The following is a 20000-nucleotide window of genomic DNA, read 5'->3' as shown; positions in this document are numbered from 1 at the left end:
CAAAAGTGTGCCGGGTGGTTTTGTCTAGCTCTGCTATGAGGATGAGGAACAGCAGAGGTGCCAGGACAGTGCCTTGGGACACTGAGCTTTTGACTTCGCTGATGCTGAATCTTGCCCTGTTCACTACTACTTTTTGTGTTCTGTGTGTTAGGAAACCGAAAATCCATCTGCCTACCTTCCCCGTAATGCCCGTGGCCTTCATTTTGTGCGCTATCACTCCATGATCCCATTTGTCAAACGCCTTTGCAAAATCTGTGTAAATCACATCTGCGTTTTAGTCGTCTTCCAGTGCCTCCATAATTCTGTCATAATGGTTCAGCAGCTGTGACAGACATGATCGTCCTGCTCTAAAACCATGCTGGTTCGGGTTATGTTGGTTGTGCTGGTCCATGAAATTTGTAACCTGCCATCTCATCACTCTTCTGAAGATTTTTATGATGTGAGAAGTTAGGGCTACTGGTCTGTAATTTTTAGCTAGTGCTCTACTACCTCCCTTATGCAAAGGAGCTATGTCTGCACTCTTTAAGGCCTCCAGTATTTCAGCTAGATCTAAGCTCTTTCTCCAAAGAATAGTGAGGGGTCGTGCTGGTGGTACTTTGCACTTCTTTATAAACAGAGCATTCCATGAATCTGGTCCAGGTGCTGAGTGAGTGGGCATGTCCATTTCTTTTTTCGAAATCTATGGGATTTGTACTAATGTCAGTTAGTTGGTCTGTGCGGCCTTCTTCTGGAGTGAAAAATATTTCTGCATTTTCTACCTTGCTGTCATTTAGTGGGTTGCTGAACACCGACTCATACTGTTCTTTTAGGATTTCACTCATTTCCTGTTCATCGTCAGTATATGAGTCTCCTCTCACTAGTGGTCCAGTTCTTCAGGTAGTTCTTAGCTTGGATTTTGCGTAGGAATAGAAATATTTTAGGTTTCTTGCAGTATCCTGTATGGCCTTTTGTTCCTTTTGTACTTCTTCTGTGAGGTATGACATCCTAAGTTTTTGCTCTAATTCAGTCATCTCTCTGCTAAGTCTATTTTTCCTCTGTTGTAGCATATTTGTGTTTTTAAGCAGTTCAGTAACCTGTTTTCTTCTTTCTGTATCATCTCCTACGCTCTCTCTCCATATCTGATCTTCCTCTGGGTTTCCTCAATGGTACATGTTTCATACATACTTTGTATGCTTCTGTATTCAGCTTCTCTAGGCACTGGTGGGGATTTAGGTCGCTCATGTCTGATTCCCAGGGTATGTCTGATAGTTCTTGGTTTATTTTTTCCCAGTCAATTCTATGGTTGTTAAAATTAAACTTGGGAATATAAACACAAATGCAGTATAATGTGATCCTTTATTGACAACGTTTCACCCACACAGTGGGCTTTCTCAAGTCACACACGGATCTACCTGGGGTTGGAAGGTACGAGAGTATTTATAGTCAGAATGTTGAGGTCAGGTGAAGAATGTTGCATCTGATGATCCACCGGGTGGGGTTATAGAGTCTTGGGTAGCTTGGCAGGGGTATTGGACGAGTTGTAGACCTACTGCAGTGTTCTATGTTCTTATGTGGGATAGCGATGAAGAAGTTTCTTGGCGAGTGGTTCAGCTATGTTATAGAAGCCATTGTTCTGGTTGAAATTGTTGGTTATAGAGATAAGCGATGATTCCAGGATTCTTCTGTATTGAGTGTTGTCTTCTGTGGCTATAAGTCTTGAGTTTCCGTAGTTAATTAAATGGTTGTGTGAATTGCGATGCTGTACACAGGCATTCCTTGTATCGTCAGTCCTGCTTGCATATTGGTGTTCTAAAATGCGTGTTTGGAGGTCTCTTGATGTTTCGCCCACATATAATTTGTTGCAGTCATTACAAGGGATTGTGTATACCCCTGCAGAGGATGGAGGCTGGTCCTGTCTACCACTGGTGATGTCCTTGATGGTCGTGGTTGTGGAGGTAGATACTTGGAATGATGTTTTGGCAAAGATGTTGGAAACATGTTTGGCAATGGAGTTGTTGGGGAGGACTATGTATCTCTTTTCGGCAGTGTCTTCTCTGGGTGTGTTGAAGATGTTTAATGCCCGCCGTCTGCAGTCTCTGATGAAGTGACTAGGATAGTGGAGTTTGGAAAAAATTTGTTCAATTATAGTGCATTCTTCCTCAAGGAACTCATTGCTGCAGATTCTGAGTGCACGTAGGAAGAAGCCTATAATCACACCACGTTTGGTTTTGGTGTCGTGGTGAGAGTAGAAGTGGAGAAGATCGTTTTGGTTGGTGGGTTTTCGATAGACTTTAAAACGAAGTTCGTGGTCAGCTTTGCAGAGCAGAACATCAAGGAAAGGAATAGTGTTGTCGACTTCTTCTTCAAGTGTGAACTGGATTGAAGGCTCGACCTGGTTGAGCTTGTCTTGGAGAGCTTGAACGTTGAAGCGTTTAGGAGTTATGAGGAGAATGTCGTCAACATAACGGAGCCAGGTGACAGACGAAGGAATAATGGTGGAGAAACGTTCGGCTTCTAGATGTTCCATGTATAAGTTCGCCAGGACTGCACTGAGTGGCGAACCCATGGGTAGTCCAAAAGTCTGCTGAAAGAGGTGATTTTCGAAGGAGAAACACGTAAACCCAACACAGTTCAACAAGGTCGATGAAATCGTTGGCTGGAATGGGAAGATCAAGTGAATCGTCAATTTTCCTGCGCAAGAGATCGATGGCTTGTGTAGTAGGTACTTTGGTGAATAGGGAAGTCACGTCAAGGCTGGAAAGTTTCTTGTTCCTGATGTTGATGTTGCGAATGCGATTGAGAAGATCACCCGAGTGTTTGAGATGTGCTGGACTGATAGTTCTATCCCACATAAGAACATAGAACACTGCAGTAGGTCTACAACTCGTCCAATACCCCTGCCAAGCTACCCAAGACTCTATAACCCCACCCGGTGGATCATCAGATGCAACATTCTTCACCTGACCTCAACATTCTGACTATAAATACTCTCGTACCTTCCAACCCCAGGTAGATCCGTGTGTGACTTGAGAAAGCCCACTGTGTGGGTGAAACGTTGTCAATAAAGGATCACATTATACTGCATTTGTGTTTATATTTCCATTGTGTCGGCATTTTATACCATTTATTACCAAAATTAAACTTACTGAACATCCCGTCTCTAACTTTAGCGATGCAGTTTCCTACCCCTGAGTTAATACTAGTTTGAACCTCTATGATGTTATGATCAGAGTAAATAGTTTTGGAAACTGTTGTCTCTGATCAGTTTCTCGTTGTTTGTGAATATCAAATCCAGGGTATTTTCATTTCTAGTGTGATCAATTACCTGTTGGCTTAAAGAGTACTTTTCACAAAACCTCATTATTTCCCTGGTATGTACCTGTTGAGCCAGGGTGCTTCCTGGGGATATTTCTGGTATAACATTACGTTGTGCCATCTTCCACTTTACATGAGGGAGATTAAAATCTCCAAGGAGTAAAATATTTGGTGTAGGAGTTGTCGATGGTGGTTTGTATACTAGGATAATTACCAAATTCCTATTTTCAACTTTAATGCCTAGAATTTCTACTATATCATTCGTAGAATTCAGCACTTCTGTGCAACACAAAGTATCCTTTACATAGATTCCTATGCCTCCCTGTGACCTATTGATTCTATCACATCTTTATCTCTCCATCCAAAACATCCCTTGTATGTGTTTCTGTAAATGCTCTGAATATGGCATTCACTTCTGTCAGGAGCCCAATGACATAACTAACTTTGTCATTTTTATTTGATTTCAAACCCTGAATATTTGCAAATATGAAGCAGGAATTACCAAGTGGGATGTTTTGTCTGGCTTTGTGTTTCATTAGTACCACTGGTGGTGTACTACCTGGTATGTCCCCTGGTGTGCACTCCCCTGGTTTCTCCAGTACTGGCTTTGCATTTATTTGCTTATTCGGCCTTGAACCCACCTATCCTCTCTGTACCATTCCCCCTGTTTGTCTCTTCCTTTGTTTTGATCTTTTCTCTTGTCTAAAAAAGAATGCTGTTCAATTTCCCTTTCTCTGCTAACTCTGTAGCGCCGCGTTCCTTTTACATGATGGTCTGGGCAGCTCAGGTCATAACATTCTCTGGACTGCATTGAAGTTTTACACATTACTGGATGGAAGTACCTGCTGCACTCTGTGTTGAAATGACACTTTCCCTTCCTCAACATGTTCGCATATTTTCTGGTGTGTTTATTCCAACAATCTCTGCCATATAGACATAGTAGCTGCAAATGTTCTGACTACCTATATTTATTGATTCTGTGTCGTTCCTAAGTTCTGCCACCTGATCTAAGTTCCCTTGTTCACTTTCTTCTAGGCTAATTTCTTCCCTTTGCTCGTTTTCGTTTATTCCTGTTCTAGTTTTCTCATCCTTCCTTCCCCTTTCCACTATGTTATGTATCCCTGTTTCCTTTTCCGACTTGCTCTATATGACGTTTTCTACTCTTGCTCTTACTTTCACTCTTTGGTTTTCATCTCTATTTACATTTTCCTCCTTTTCTTGTACCTTTTCCTCTGTTTTCCACTCTTTGTATAACTCTGGCAAGCTCCTTAGAAACTTCCTTACGCTTTCTAGGTTACCACTTTTCAGTACCTCTCTTATGCTTAACCAGTTGTCCCTTTCACTGGGGCAGATCCAGAAACGACTTTCTTGTTTTTGGTCATTTATCATGGTTGCATGAAGCTTTGTACATGATATATGTGATGTTTCGCCGCATATTTCACAATCAATGCCCCTCATGTTTCTACCAAAGATTTTTTCACATATGCAACAGCCTTTATTCCTGGCCATGATTACTTTTAAAACAGGTGTATGTGGTGGATGGTGTAGTTATTATGTGCCGCAACCATTCTTACAGTATTCATTACCTTTGTAACTTGTGAGTTCATTACCTTGTACCTAGTTCAGCCATCAAAACTTTGGAGCCCGGTCCCTGGACCCATTGTGTACCTCTGTAATCTGTAAATACCTTTGTAACTTGTCATGATTGTGACTAGACCTACCTGGAGTTCATTACCTTTGTAAATTGTGAGTTCATTACCTTTGTAAATTGTGAATTCATTACCTCTGTAACTTGCTCAGCTATCAAAACTTTGAGGCCCAGTCCCTGGACCCATTATGTACCTCTGTAATCTTTGACTATCGCCCACAGGATGGGTATGGGGTGCATAATAAACATTAAACTAACTAAAAACTGGAAAGAAGGTGGGGGTGCGAGGAGGGAAGGCCGTGGGTGGGATTGTTGGATGGGTGGGGTAGGATCCGGGGAATGAGATGGGGGCACGAGACGGGGGATGGGGTAGGGGCACGAGGCGGGGGCTTGGAGGTGGGGTGCGGGTGTCACTTTCAACTTGTTCCCATATAATTATAACAGGTTTACACTACACTCGGGATTAAAATGATTAACTCTTATCCATAAGTTCAGTTTACTATATCACTGCCTATTTATATCCTTTTCGTCTATTGGTTATATGTGGTAACTGGTACCTTGGTGTAACACTCGTCACATGTCAAGACCAGCACAAGTACACTCACCCATCACCCATTTTTTTATTTTATTTCCTTTTATTTTATCACTGGCATTTTATAACCGTGTTGTACACTGGTTATCTCAAGGATATACAGTGTATTCGTTCAAGATACACTTTTCTTTTCACTACACTACACTGGTGTGGGCTCTGGTGGCCTGGTGGTTAACGCTCTCGCTTCACACGGCGAGGGCCTGGGTTCGATTCCCAGCCAGAGTAGAAACATTGGACGTGTTTCTTTCCACCTGTTGTCTATGTTCCCCATCAGTAAAATGGGTACCTGGGTGTTAGTCGACTGGTGTGGGTCGCAACCTGGGACACTGACCTAATTTGCCCGAAATGCCTCCGGAGCATAACAAGGGACTTTCTATATAGTAGTATGTCATTGTAATCAGCTAGGACTGTATACCCTGTACATGTACTTGTAGTAAAATAAAGATATTATTATTATTATATTGTTCACACGGCTAAAGCTCCCGCTTCACACACGGAGGGCCCGGGTTCGATTCCCGGCGGGTGGAAACATTTCGACACGTTTCCTTACACCTGTTGTCCTGTTCACCTAGCAGCAAATAGGTACCTGGGTGTTAGTCGACTGGTGTGGGTCGCATCCTGGGGGACAAGATTAAGGACCCCAATGGAAATAAGTTAGACAGTCCTCGATGACGCACTGACTTTCTTGGGTTATCCTGGGTGGCTAACCCTCAGGGGTTAAAAATCCGAACGAAATCTTATCTTATCTTATCTCTTACGGCACTAGGCCTCCGGTAACTTTCCCCTGCACTTCTGTAGCAGTAAACTTAAGGGAGGTAACGGGGAAAAACACGTCACACAATAGACTTATGCTTTTCCCTCGATTGTATGCTTAATTTATGTATATTGTGATTCCCTGCACCTCAATGCTACCATCACTCGTTTTATTACTTTTACTGTAGTAAATATTCCTCCGTTATATCCACTTCTTTGGACCTCCGACAATAGTTCGCTGGTGCCAGTCGTTTGTAAATGTTCCCATACGCTACACCATATATTTTACGCTATACTGGGGATAATTTAGATTACTCGTATCTACAATTTATTTCACTATGTCGCTACACATATATATATTTGTCACTCGTCATGTTGCTTATAGATAGTTCAGTATCTGTTTGTTTATTTTCACTTGTGTCGACATCTGGCAATAGTTCGCTTGGAACGCTTGGAAGAACTTGACTTGTACTCGTTGGAACGCAGGAGGGAGAGATATATCATAATCTACACTTGGAAAATCTTGGAAGGAATGGTCCCAAATCTGCACACAGAAATCACTCCCTACGAAAGTAAAAGACTGGGTAGGCGATGCAAAATGCCGCCAATAAAAAGTAGGGGCGCCATTGGTACACTAAGAGAAAACACCATAAGTGTCCGGGGCCCAAAACTGTTCAACAGCCTCCCATCAAGCATTAGGGGAATTGCCAATAAACCCCTGGCTGCCTTCAAGAGAAAGCTGGACAGATACCTAAAGTCAGTGCCGGATCAGCCGGGCTGTGGCTCGTACGTCGGACTGCGTGCGGCCAGCAGTAACAGCCTAGTTGATCAGGCCCTGATCCATCGGGAGGCCTGGTCGTGGACCGGGCCGCGGGGGCGTTGATCCCCGGAATAACCTCCAGGTAACCTCCAGGTGCTGGTCAGGCTTATTTCCAGAGTAACGTTGTTCTAACCGGCACTCACCATATGAGATAAGATTTCGTTCGGATTTTTAACCCCTGAGGGTTAGCCACCCAGGATAACCCAAGAAAGTCAGTGCGTCATCGAGGACTGTCTAACTTATTTCCATTGGGGTCCTTAATCTTGTCCCCCAGGATGCGACCCACACCAGTCGACTAACACCCAGGTACCTATTTGCTGCTAGGTGAACAGGACAACAGGTGTAAGGAAACGTGTCGAAATGTTTCCACCCGCCGGGAATCGAACCCGGGCCCTCCGTGTGTGAAGCGGGAGCTTTAGCCACTGATATTCCTTTTATGTTGGTTCACAAGGAAGTATATCACTTTATGGTTCCACACGCTTATTTCCCGCCCTCTGTTCCCACTTGGGACTATCAGGGAAAGTAATTTTTGACGGAGCTCGCCCGCGCGGTCGTGACTTCCCCTCACACTCCCCTCACCCCTCAGCCACACACCACAGCCACACACCACAGCCACACACCACAGCCACACACCACAGCCACACACCACAGTCACACAACACCACACACCAATCACACAACACCACACACCACAGTCACACAACACCACACACCAGTCACACAACACCACACACCACAGAGCGAAACACCAACGTCAAAGACCTGGGAGTGATTATGTCGGAGGATCTCACCTTCAAGGACCATAACATTGTATCAATCGCATCTGCTAGAAAAATGACAGGATGGATAATGAGAACCTTCAAAACTAGGGAGGCCAAGCCCATGATGACACTCTTCAGGTCACTTGTTCTATCTAGGCTGGAATATTGCTGCACACTAACAGCACCTTTCAAGGCAGGTGAAATTGCCGACCTAGAAAATGTACAGAGAACTTTCACGGCGCGCATAACGGAGATAAAACACCTCAATTACTGGGAGCGCTTGAGGTTCCTAAACCTGTATTCCCTGGAACGCAGGAGGGAGAGATACATGATTATATACACCTGGAAAATCCTAGAGGGACTAGTACCGAACTTGCACACGAAAATCACTCACTACGAAAGCAAAAGACTTGGCAGACGATGCATCATCCCCCCAATGAAAAGCAGGGGTGTCACTAGCACGTTAAGAGACCATACAATAAGTGTCAGGGGCCCGAGACTGTTCAACTGCCTCCCAGCACACATAAGGGGGATTACCAACAGACCCCTGGCAGTCTTCAAGCTGGCACTGGACAAGCACCTAAAGTCAGTTCCTGATCAGCCGGGCTGTGGCTCGTACGTTGGTTTGCGTGCAGCCAGCAGCAACAGCCTGGTTGATCAGGCTCTGATCCACCAGGAGGCCTGGTCACAGACCGGGCCGCGGGGGCGTTGACCCCCGGAACTCTCTCCAGGTAAACTCCAGGTAAACAGTCACACAACACCACACACCACAGCCACACACCACAGCCACACACCACAGTCACACAACACCACACACCAGTCACACAACACCACACACCACAGTCACACAACACCACACACCAGTCACACAACACCACACACCACAGTCACACAACACCACACACCAGTCACACAACACCACACACCACAGCCACACACCACAGCCACACACCACAGTCACACAACACCACACACCACAGTCACACAACACCACACACCACAGTCACACAACACCACACACCAGTCACACAACACCACACACCAGTCACACAACACCACACACCACAGTCACACACCACAGCCACACACCACAGTCACACAACACCACACACCACAGTCACACAACACCACACACCACAGTCACACACCACAGCCACACACCACAGTCACACAACACCACACACCACAGTCACACAACACCACACACCACAGTCACACACCACAGCCACACACCACAGTCACACAACACCACACACCACAGTCACACAACACCACACACCACAGTCACACACCACAGCCACACACCACAGTCACACAACACCACACACCACAGTCACACAACACCACACACCACAGTCACACAACACCACACACCAGTCACACAACACCACACACCACAGTCACACAACACCACACACCAGTCACACAACACCACACACCACAGTCACACACCACAGCCACACACCACAGTCACACAACACCACACACCACAGTCACACAACACCACACACCAGTCACACAACACCACACACCACAGTCACACAACACCACACACCACAGTCACACAACACCACACACCACAGTCACACAACACCACACACCACAGTCACACAACACCACACACCACAGTCACACAACACCACACACCACAGTCACACAACACCACACACCACAGTCACACAACACCACACACCACAGTCACACAACACCACACACCACAGCCACACAACACCACACACCACAGTCACACAACACCACACACCACAGTCACACAACACCACACACCACAGTCACACAACACCACACACCACAGTCACACAACACCACACACCACAGTCACACAACACCACACACCACAGTCACACAACACCACACACCACAGTCACACAACACCACACACCACAGTCACACAACACCACACACCACAGTCACACAACACCACACACCACAGTCAAATCAAATCAAATCAAATCAAGTTTAGTCTCTATAAGGGTTACAGTGTGGGGTTTACAGGTTTTGGGTATTGTGTGGTTTACATGTTATAAAATACTAATTACAAAGGGGGCCACTAGGACACCTAGCATGGCTAGGCATTTCGGGCAGACTTAGATTAATTCTTAACATTAAATCCTTACAGATTATGGTATTAGGGCTAAGTGACTACATTATAATTTGTGAGTTTAGCAATGTGAATGCTTTTGTTTTGGCACAATACAAAGTGTCTATATTGGAGTATCATAGGCAAACTTATGACTAGTAAGGATTCATTATTTTAAGATTAAGATTAGTATTTCTGTGTTTATAGTCAGTGGGTGAGTGAGTTTAATTGTGAACCACCGGTGGTTATCATGTAGTTAGTTGTCGGGGTATATCAGGGAGATAAGATGTTTTCTAACTGTAGTTTTGAAAGTGATGAATGTGTCTGCAGTTCTCGAGTTTTCAGGTAGGGTGTTCCAGATTTTAGGTCATATGAAATACATCGAATTTTTGTAAAGGTTTAGTCGGACACGGAGAATGTCATAGAGATGTTTGTGTCTGGTGTTATGCCTGTGGATCCTGTCACAACTATCAAGAAAGCATTTTAGGTCAAGGTTAATATTGGAATTTAAGGTCCTGTAGATATAGATTACACAGTAGTAAGTGTGGATGTTCTGAACAGGGAGTAAGTTTAGATCTATGAAGAGTGGGGGGGGGTGTTGCCAGGGATGGGATTTAGTGATTATTCTTACTGCGGCTTTTTGTTGGGTTATTATTGACTTTAGGTGTGTTGCTGCAGTTGAACCCCAAGCACAGATAGCATAGGTGAGGTATGGATATATAAGTGAATGGTATAGTGTGAGAAGGGCAGTTTGCGACACATAGTATCGTATTTTGGATACACAACACCACACACCACAGTCACACAACACCACAATTACACAACACAACACACTACACTCCCATAACACCACAACAACACTGTCATACACTATCACGCCATAGCACCACAACAGCACACTCAGCTCCACAATAGCATCGCCATACACCATCACACCTTAGCACCACAACACTAACAAAGATCACCACCAAGTACCACACAGCACTATGCACCACCACAACGCCACACGTTACAGCACCACACAACGTTATAAACACACACCGCTACGCCACAAATGCAAGAAAAATCAACACAGGATAAATAGCATTTCAAACCAACCAAGAGATGGTAATTGAGATACTTTTCAAGTATCTGTACTCTAGATTGAAATATTGCCGTGCTCTTAATAGCTCCCTTTAAGGCAGATAATTTTACATATCTGGAGAATGTATAGTGAGCTTCCACCGCTGGCATAAACTGAAACATGTAAATTATTGGAAATTCCTGAAGTCCCTCAATGTGTACTCCCTGGAATGTAGGCGAGAAAAACAAACTTTAAAAATGCTCACTAATCGAGGGAGTAGTTTACAAATATTTTTACACATTGAAATAACACTGTATGGTAGATTGTGAGCAATACCAATAATTAAAATCATAGGTCTAATAAATGCACTACTTACAAATTATAAAGTATAAAGGGTTCAAGGTCTTTAAACATTCTCCCTTCAAATATTAAGAGAACTACTAACAGGTTCCTTACTATCTTCATGAGGTAACTTGAAGAATTCTTTCAAGCGGCTCCTAATAACTTTAGCTATGATCTTTACGTTGGACTGCCTGCTGCGTGCCTTCGTCAGACTTATTTACTAAGCCCTAAACCGGGTCTGAGACCTGGCCGCAGCGATTATCCTTGGAGCCAGCCACAGATATGCAGGTATACTACAACACTACACCATACTTGCCACACCACCATTGAAGTGTGTCCCCCGGCGTACTGCTTCATTAGAGACCTTCAACTTCTCTCATAATTTGCAGGAGGTAAAAATTAACGTTCTCACGCTCATTTCGGTCAAGTGGCTCATTTTCGTGGTGACGCTGGCGAGGCGGAGCAGCCAGGACAGATGACCACACAAGCTGTAACACACACTGTCACGTGACGGAGCAGTAATATATGTAACACTGAACACGAGGACATAGAAACAGAGAAACACTGCTGTTTCCACGTGTGAATGTTCATGACGAGGGCAGCAGGGACCATGAAGCCGACCATAGTGACGAAACCGACTGCGGCTTTGCCGACTTCGACCACAGCGGAGGTATACTAAAGGTATGACAACTGTTAAGGATATACTAGAGGCAACGCGGTAAAGTTATACAAGAGGCAAGGTATAACGCATGCTACTGCCAGAGACAGTTTGTAGTGTTGGTCTCGTGGTCAAGACAGTTTATGTAGGGTTCTATTCGTCAACAAGTAGAACCCAACATAAACCCTAACCTCTCTCTCTCTCTCTCTCTCTCTCTCTCTCTCTCTCTCTCTCTCTCTCTCTCTCTCTCTCTCTCTCTCTCTCTCTCTCTCTGCCGCCATTTCGGATGATAATCATCCATTATCCGCCGTCGCCTCGATGATTCCCAGACCTGTATGCATAATATGTTACTTCTGTTACTATATTGCAGCCAACAGCAGCCTGGACAGGAACCAGCTGGAGTATGACAGCTGGCAATACTCACCAGTGAGACGGAACGTCCTCCAAGCTGGCCATCTGGGACGCTGCAGGTCTCCAGAGCCGAATGTACAGAGTGAAGACTCTTCTTGGACGACCTGAGAAGCACACACAAACACACGTAAAGTCAACGACTACACACATGGGCAGGCAGATAAAGCACATTGTATAATAATAATAATAATAATAATAATAATAATAATAATAATAATAATAATAATAATAATAATAATAATAATAATAATAATAATGCCAAAATTATTTATTTACAAACTACAATAGAACTGAAAATCTAATACGCTAGTGGTCCTGGAGGACATCATCCCCGCTAAGACGGGTCTCGGACCAGGTCTCCTAGCTTGAAAAGGAAATATTAATGAATTACGAAGTATTGAAAAGTTTTCCGAACGCGTGTCATTCTCGTGAGCGCGAGTGTTGCTACAACACAGCCAGAGAACCAGTGGTTACTGGCTAACATCTTCCACACGAGAACTTATTACGTCAGTCAGTAAACACTTAAACTTAGGAGAGGAACTTCATGACGAAGTTCAGGTGCGTCCTGAACTTTTTCCTCGGTATTAAGCTTTATCAAGTGTACAGAAAAAAATAAATTACTCGGTTTATTGGTTGAAAAAACAAATGACAGACACTAAGATATATTTATTACAAAACGTTTTGATCCCACAACCGGAACGTTTTGATCCCACAACCGGAACGTTTTCTAATAAATACCAAATTCTAATTATACCACTTTGTCGGTATCAATTACCAAGGAAATAAATGGTATAAAATACCGACACAATGGAAATATAAACACAAATGTGACTTGAAAAAGCCCACTGTGTGGGCGAAACGTAGTCATTAAAGGATCACATTATACTGCATTTGTGTTTATATTTCCATCAATTACCAAAGATTTTTTTATCAGACTCCGTAAAAATGCATTCCAACGAGGTAGATAGGGAAGGTCAGGTCACGGGTGGCGTCGTGTGGGCGGGGCCGCGACGGGAAGGTCACCTAGTGTAGAGTACCAACAAGTTGATGAGTAAGACACGTGCGTCATGCCTGGATATCTTCAGTGACACAGACACTGCCAGTCACTGCTTGACAAATCGTCTTTAGAGATATAAACACTCGGGCGTTAAACGTGAAATAGTTGTGATTCTGATGGATAGTGTCAGGTACGCTGATGATGGCTGCTTCTAGGCACCTCCTCTAGATCTCTCAGCCTCTGTTAGTATGAGTTTGGTCTTGTCCCACACCACGAGGTGTGAGAGTTTGTCTCAGTGTGCCACACATGCCTCACAGTGTGAGAGTTTGTCTCAGTGTGCGACACATGCCTCACAGTGTGAGAGTTTGTCTCAGTGTGCAACACATGCCTCACAGTGTGAGAGTTTGTCTCAGTGTGCAACACATGCCTCACAGTGTGAGAGTTTGTCTCAGTGTGCAACACATGCCTCACAGTGTGAGAGTTTGTCTCAGTGTGCGACACATAATAACTCTCACACTTCGGAAAAGGAAACTCATGGTGAAGCTTCGGTCCGACTTGGACTACAAGTGACACTGAAGTGAGAAGGTTAGGTTAGGTAAGATTCGTCAGGAAACAGGACAAATGTTTCCTGACGAGGGTCTTAGATGATGACCCGCCTTTGGAGCTCTTGGTCATCTGACCGAGGCCTTCCGCTGGCTTACCGGTCCACCCCTTTAAAAATTATGGTCATTTATAGCCATTGTTATTACAAGTGAGAAGGGAAGGAGGCCGAAATAAATACGAGAGGGGAACAAGGGAGGGGGGGAGGGGAGGGGGAGGGGGAGGGGGAGGGGGGGGAGATCCGTCATGCCTCCAGCATGTTTACTGGAGCTACAGACAGTCTAGCATCAAGGCTGCTGAAAGCGTGTAATAACAAGCTGAAAGATCAAATATTAACCAGCGTTACACATTCCTCCGAAAGCTCATCAAACTGCTAGATTTTTCTAACAAAATACAATACAGTATTCTGTAATTATTCAAGGAATTAAAATTCCCACAATATTCCTGATATCGCTTCAACCGGATAAAGCAGAATGGATTTTTTTTTTCAAAAAGTGAAAAATCGGACAGTTATGATAAACGGATTATGAAAAATCGGGCAATTATGAAAAATCGAAAAACTATATAAAATCGGTAAAATATGAAAAACTGGACAATAATTTAAAATCGAACAGTTATGCAAAATCGGATAATTATGAAATTGGATAACTTAATGAAAAAAAAAAATGAAGAAAGTGTCATTGTGAGTGTGGGTTAGTAAACGTCCTTGACCTGTACTCCCTGAAACCCAGGCGAGGAAGATACATTATAATCTACACCTGGAAAAATCCTAGAGGAACTACTCCCAAATCTGCACACAGAAAACACTCCATATGAAAGCAAAAGACTGGGCAGACGATGCAAAATACCTCCATTGAAAAGCAGGGGAGCTATGAGTACGCTAAGAGAAAACATAATAAGTGTCAGGGGCCCAAGACTGTTCAGCAGCCTCCCACCAGGCATAAGGGAAGATTTACCAATAGACCCCTGGCTGCCTTCAAGAGGAGCTGGACAGGTACCTAAAGTAAGTGCCCGATCAGTCGGGCTGTGGTTCTTACTTTGGACTGTGTGCGGCCAGCAGTAACACCCTATTTGATCAGTCCCTGATCCATGGAAGGCCTGGTCAAGGACTAGGCGGCGGGGGCATTGACCCCCGGAACGAGCTCCAAGTAGATAGGTGACAGACTTCAGGAGGCAGGCTGTGGATGGCGTGTGGCAGGATGTGGTGGCGCGTGGCAGGCTGTGGTGGGGTGTGGCAGACTGGTGGTGTGTGGCAGGCTGTGGTGCGTGTGGCAGGCTGTGGGTGGCGTGTGGCAGACTGGTGGCGTGTGGCAGGCTGTGGTGGCGTGTGGCAGGCTGTGGTGGTATGTGGCAGAGTATGGTGGCTTGTACCAGGCTGTGGTGTCGTGTGGCAGGCGGTGGGTGGCGGGTGGCAGACTGGGTAGCATGTGGCAGGCTGTGGGTAGTACGTGACTGGCTATGGGTAGCGTGTGGCAGGCTGTCGGTGACGTGTGGCATACTCTGGGCAGCATGTGGCAGGCTATAGGTGGCATGTGGCAGGCTGTGGTAGCGTGTGGTAGGCCGTGGGTGAAGTGTGGCAGGCTGTGGGTGGCAGGCGGCAAGTTGGGTGGAGGTGGTAGGTGACAGGCTAGGGGGTGGTAGGGTGGCAGGGTTTGGTAGGGTGGCAGGGGGTAGTAGAGTGCACAGGGTGGTAGGATGGTATGGGGTCGTAGGGAGGCAGGGGTGGTAGGATGGAATGGGGTCGTAGGGAGGCAGGGGTGGCAGGGTGCCAAGGTGGTAGGGTGGCAGGGGTGGTAGGATGGCATGAGGTCGTATCGTGGCAGGGGATGGTAGGGTAGCAGAGGGTGGGAGGGGATGGCAGGGCTGCATGGGATTGTGGGGTGGCAGTGGGTGGTAGGGTTCCAGGGGTGGCATGGGATTGCAGGCTTGCATCGGGTGGTAGGTGGCAGGGGGTGGTACGGTGGCTGGGTGACAGGGTTGCAGGGAGGCAGGGGGTGGCAGGGGATGGCTTCCTCCTTCCTCAACATTCTCACGGGAACTACAGAAGCAACATCTGACTCACCACAGAAAATTATTCCCCGTAGTCATAATTATCCCCGAAGACATAATTATCCCCCGTAGACATTATCATCCCCTTAGACATAATTATCCCCGTAGACACAATTATCCCCTTAGACATAATTATCCCCCGTAGACATAATTATCCCCTTAGACATAGTTATCCCCCGTAGACATAATTATCCCCCGTAACATAATAATCCCCGTAGACATAATTATCCCCCGTAAACATAATAATCCCCGTAGACATAATTATCCCCTTAGACATAATTATCCCCGTAGACATAATTATCCCCCGTAAACATAATAATCCCCGTAGACATAATTATCCCCGTAGACATAATTATCCCCTTAGACATAATTATCCCCGTAGACATAATTATCCCACGTAGACATAATTATCCCCCGTAAACATAATTATCCCCGTAGACATAATTATCCCCCGTAGACATAATTACCCCACGTAAACATAATTATCCCCCGTAGACATAATTATCCCCCGTAGACATAATTATCCCCCGTAGACATAATTATCCCCCGTAGACATAATTATCCCTGTAGTCATAATTGCTGCGTGAACTGGTGGCCACAACCGCTAAACCCGTAGGGTACATAAAGTGCCTGGGGAATTGGACATAATCAGGATTTATCCTAGGAAAGTGTGGCTCCAAATCCTAGGATTAATACCCTCTTAATGCATCGGCAATAGAGGAAGGGTAGATAGTGGCAGCGTCTTCACCTCGCAACAGAAGGATCGATCCGGGTGGAGACGCTGAGGCATGTTTCTTAACACCTGTTGCTACTATGCACCTAACAGTAAGTAGGTACCTTGGTATTAGCTGGCTGTTGTGGGTAGCATCCTGGGGAAGAGGACCCCGGATAATTTCAGTGGAAATAAGCCACGATTGACTTTCTAGGTTTATCCCAGGGTAACTAAGCCTGCAGTTAATAAGAATAAACTCTCTTCTTCTTCTTCTTCTTCTTCTTCTTCTTCTTCTTCTTCTTCTTCTTCTTCTTCTTCTTCTTCTTCTTCTTCTTCTTCTTCTTCTTCTTCTTCTTGTTTTACTTCTTCTCACAATTGGATAAATATCATCTTAACACTAGAGAGTAACGCTAAAGATTCCTTAATTTTTTAAGGTCTGACACAAACATCCCTTCAACCACAACAACACAGGAAATTGTCGTTCTAATTCGTCAGGACGACAAAGCTTTACGAGGTGCGTGGGGGTGGTGGGGGTAGAGGGGGAGGTGGGGGAGGGGCTGACGATTGTTGAGGGAGAATGATGGGTAGAAGGGGATAGATGGTGGCTAGAAGGGAATAAATGGTGGCCACAAGTGGATAGATGGTGGCTAGAAGGGGACATCAAAAATCACCATAATCATAGTTTCTTCTCTTCGGTACGTTATTTAAAGTAACCAGCTGGCGGTACATCACTTAAGGAAGCCAGCTGGCGGTATAACTTAACCAGCTGGCGGTACATCTTAACCATTTGGCGGTACATCACTTAAGCTAGCTGGGCGGTACATCACTTAAGGTAACCAGCTGGCGGTACATTACTTAAAGCAACCAGCTGGCGGTACATCACTTAAGCCAGCTAGGCGGTACATCACTTAAGCCAGCTGGGCGGTACATCACTTAAGCCAGCTGGGCGGTACATCACTTAAGCCAGCTGGGCGGTACATCATTTAAGCCAGCTCCGCGGTACATCACTTAAGCCAGCTTCGCGGTACATCACTTAAGCCAGCTGGGCGGAACATCACTTAAGCCAGCTGGGCGGTACATCATTTAAGCCAGCTCCGCGGTACATCACTTAAGGTAAACAGCTAGCGGTACATCACTTAAGGTAAACAGCTAGCGGTACATCACTTAAGGTAAACAGCTAGCGGTACATCACTTAAGGTAAACAGCTAGCGGTACATCACTTAAAATGACCAACTGACGATACATCAAAAAAAAAGGCCTTATTATGTCTTGCGCCCTCCTCCCCAAAAATATAATGAACAATGCTCCGACGTGTTCATTATATCCTGTCTAAATAACAGCCGTACGCTGCTGCCGCCTCCATCTGTTAAGCGAATGATGAAGATAATAATCATCATACGAACGGATGATTGATGAATATCGTGAGGAAACGCCTCGCCCGGAACTCGCTTCCTAACAACGAACTTTCTGTCCAGTAAAAAGCAAAGGGATAACACTGCATGTATCGTTGTACTGAAACTAATAACATTGTCTTGAAATCACGAAGTGTAACTGAGAGAAATCTGAAGATTATACTGGAATCTTTCGTTGTTGAGGACCTTTTAGAACCGCACACTATCGTTGGGAAGAATAATTTAGAACTGGAGTAATTTCTTGAAATAACTCGGACATTTATTGGAGTGTTACCGACATATACCAGTCACCCTTAAACTTTTAATTAATGCATAAGGGGATGTGTTTTAACTGCGAGTGTGCTAAAAACATATTAGGCAAGGGTCGAGCCTGCCATGGGTCGAGTCTGCCATGGGTCGAGCCTGCCATGGGTCGAGCCTGCCATGGGTCGAGCCTGCCATGGGTCGAGCCTGCCATGGGTAGAGCCTGCCATGGGTCGAGCCTGCCATGGGTCGAGCCTGCCATGGGTCGAGCCTGCCATGGGTCGAGCCTGCCATGGGTCGAGCCTGCCATGGGTCGAGCCTGCCATGATCAGCCCGATCATAGACTCACCTTTCGTCTCAAGTTTTTCGCTTGTCACAGTTTGTGTTCATCCGCATAATCTCGCGCTACCATCCACAGGCTGGGATGCACAATGAACTAGCCGCTTCGACAGCAAAAATCTAAATCTAAAATCGCCTTGTCACTCCCCCAGAGCTCACACCAATGATCTTACGACGATGAAAGTTGTCAAATGAATTTTTTCTCCCTAACAGCAAATGCAACAACTTGTGTAAAACCATATTTTATGACAGGTTAACTACATGACAATAACGTCAGTGCATATCTTTATGTGATAATGGTTCTGAAAACCGACAAGTTGAAGATTGAGATACTTATGCAACATATGGAAGAATTTTTCACTACTTGTCCAACCTTTGGACGAAGTCCTACTTATACTAGTGTTGGTTCCACTGTGATCCCGCCTCCTCCTGCTTCCATTCACACTATATAAACCACTTCTCCTGCCCTATTCTGTACTTTCTACAAGACTCATGGACTGAACATATCGATTCCAGGTTGAGGGACTGATAACCTCAAACTCCTCCTCTCCTTACACCTTTCTGCTTCATACTGGACTGATGAAGCCACTGTGTGGCGAAGCGTTTCCTTAATAAAGATTCCCATATGATGCATAAGTGACTCAGTCTACAACATATCGTCATGGTCTACAGTACACACACCTCAGCTCCAACACTTAATATTAAAAACAGAAAAAGATTAAATCGATAGCTATCACCTACCTCTTTTATTTAGGCAGAAGCTATAAATCAGAGATGGAAACCAGTTCTCTCTCTCTCTCTCTCTCTCTCTCTCTCTCTCTCTCTCTCTCTCTCTCTCTCTCTCTCTCTCTCTCTCTCTCTCTCTCTCTCTCTCTCTCTCTGGGAAGGTTGTTCACCCCAGAGTGATTGAGAGACAATTAATCAACCTCTCGGCTATTTTACATTTGGTTTTTTAATAACTTCGGCCGAAAAAAAGGAAGTTTGAGAAATTGTAGTCGATGAAAGACGTGGTAATGTGTACACGTGTATGATGTACGTACACCAGCTGACTTGATGTGTACATGTGTATGATGTACGTACACCAGCTGAGTTGATGAGTACATGTGTATGATGTACGTACACCAGCTGACTTGATGTGTACATGTGTATGATGTACGTACACCAGCTGAGTTGATGAGTACATGTGTATGATGTACGTACACCAGCTG

At 45.0% G+C, this 20000-nt stretch overlaps 1 protein-coding gene across 1 annotated transcript in view; it reads right to left on the bottom strand.

Annotated features, from left to right (window-relative positions):
• Positions 1–20000, bottom strand: part of sprt (PDZ domain-containing protein sprite) — a 275215-nt gene that overhangs the window by 166480 nt on the left and 88735 nt on the right. Inside the window, exon 3 of the mRNA XM_070087115.1 lies at positions 12454–12544. Coding sequence (XP_069943216.1) covers positions 12454–12544 — 91 coding nt within the window. The remainder of the gene's footprint in view (positions 1–12453; positions 12545–20000) is intronic.

This window comes from Cherax quadricarinatus, chromosome 21, assembly GCF_038502225.1.
Source record: "Cherax quadricarinatus isolate ZL_2023a chromosome 21, ASM3850222v1, whole genome shotgun sequence".
In the NCBI taxonomy this organism is placed as follows: domain Eukaryota; kingdom Metazoa; phylum Arthropoda; class Malacostraca; order Decapoda; family Parastacidae; genus Cherax; species Cherax quadricarinatus.
This window is presented reverse-complemented; position numbering and strand designations above follow the sequence as displayed.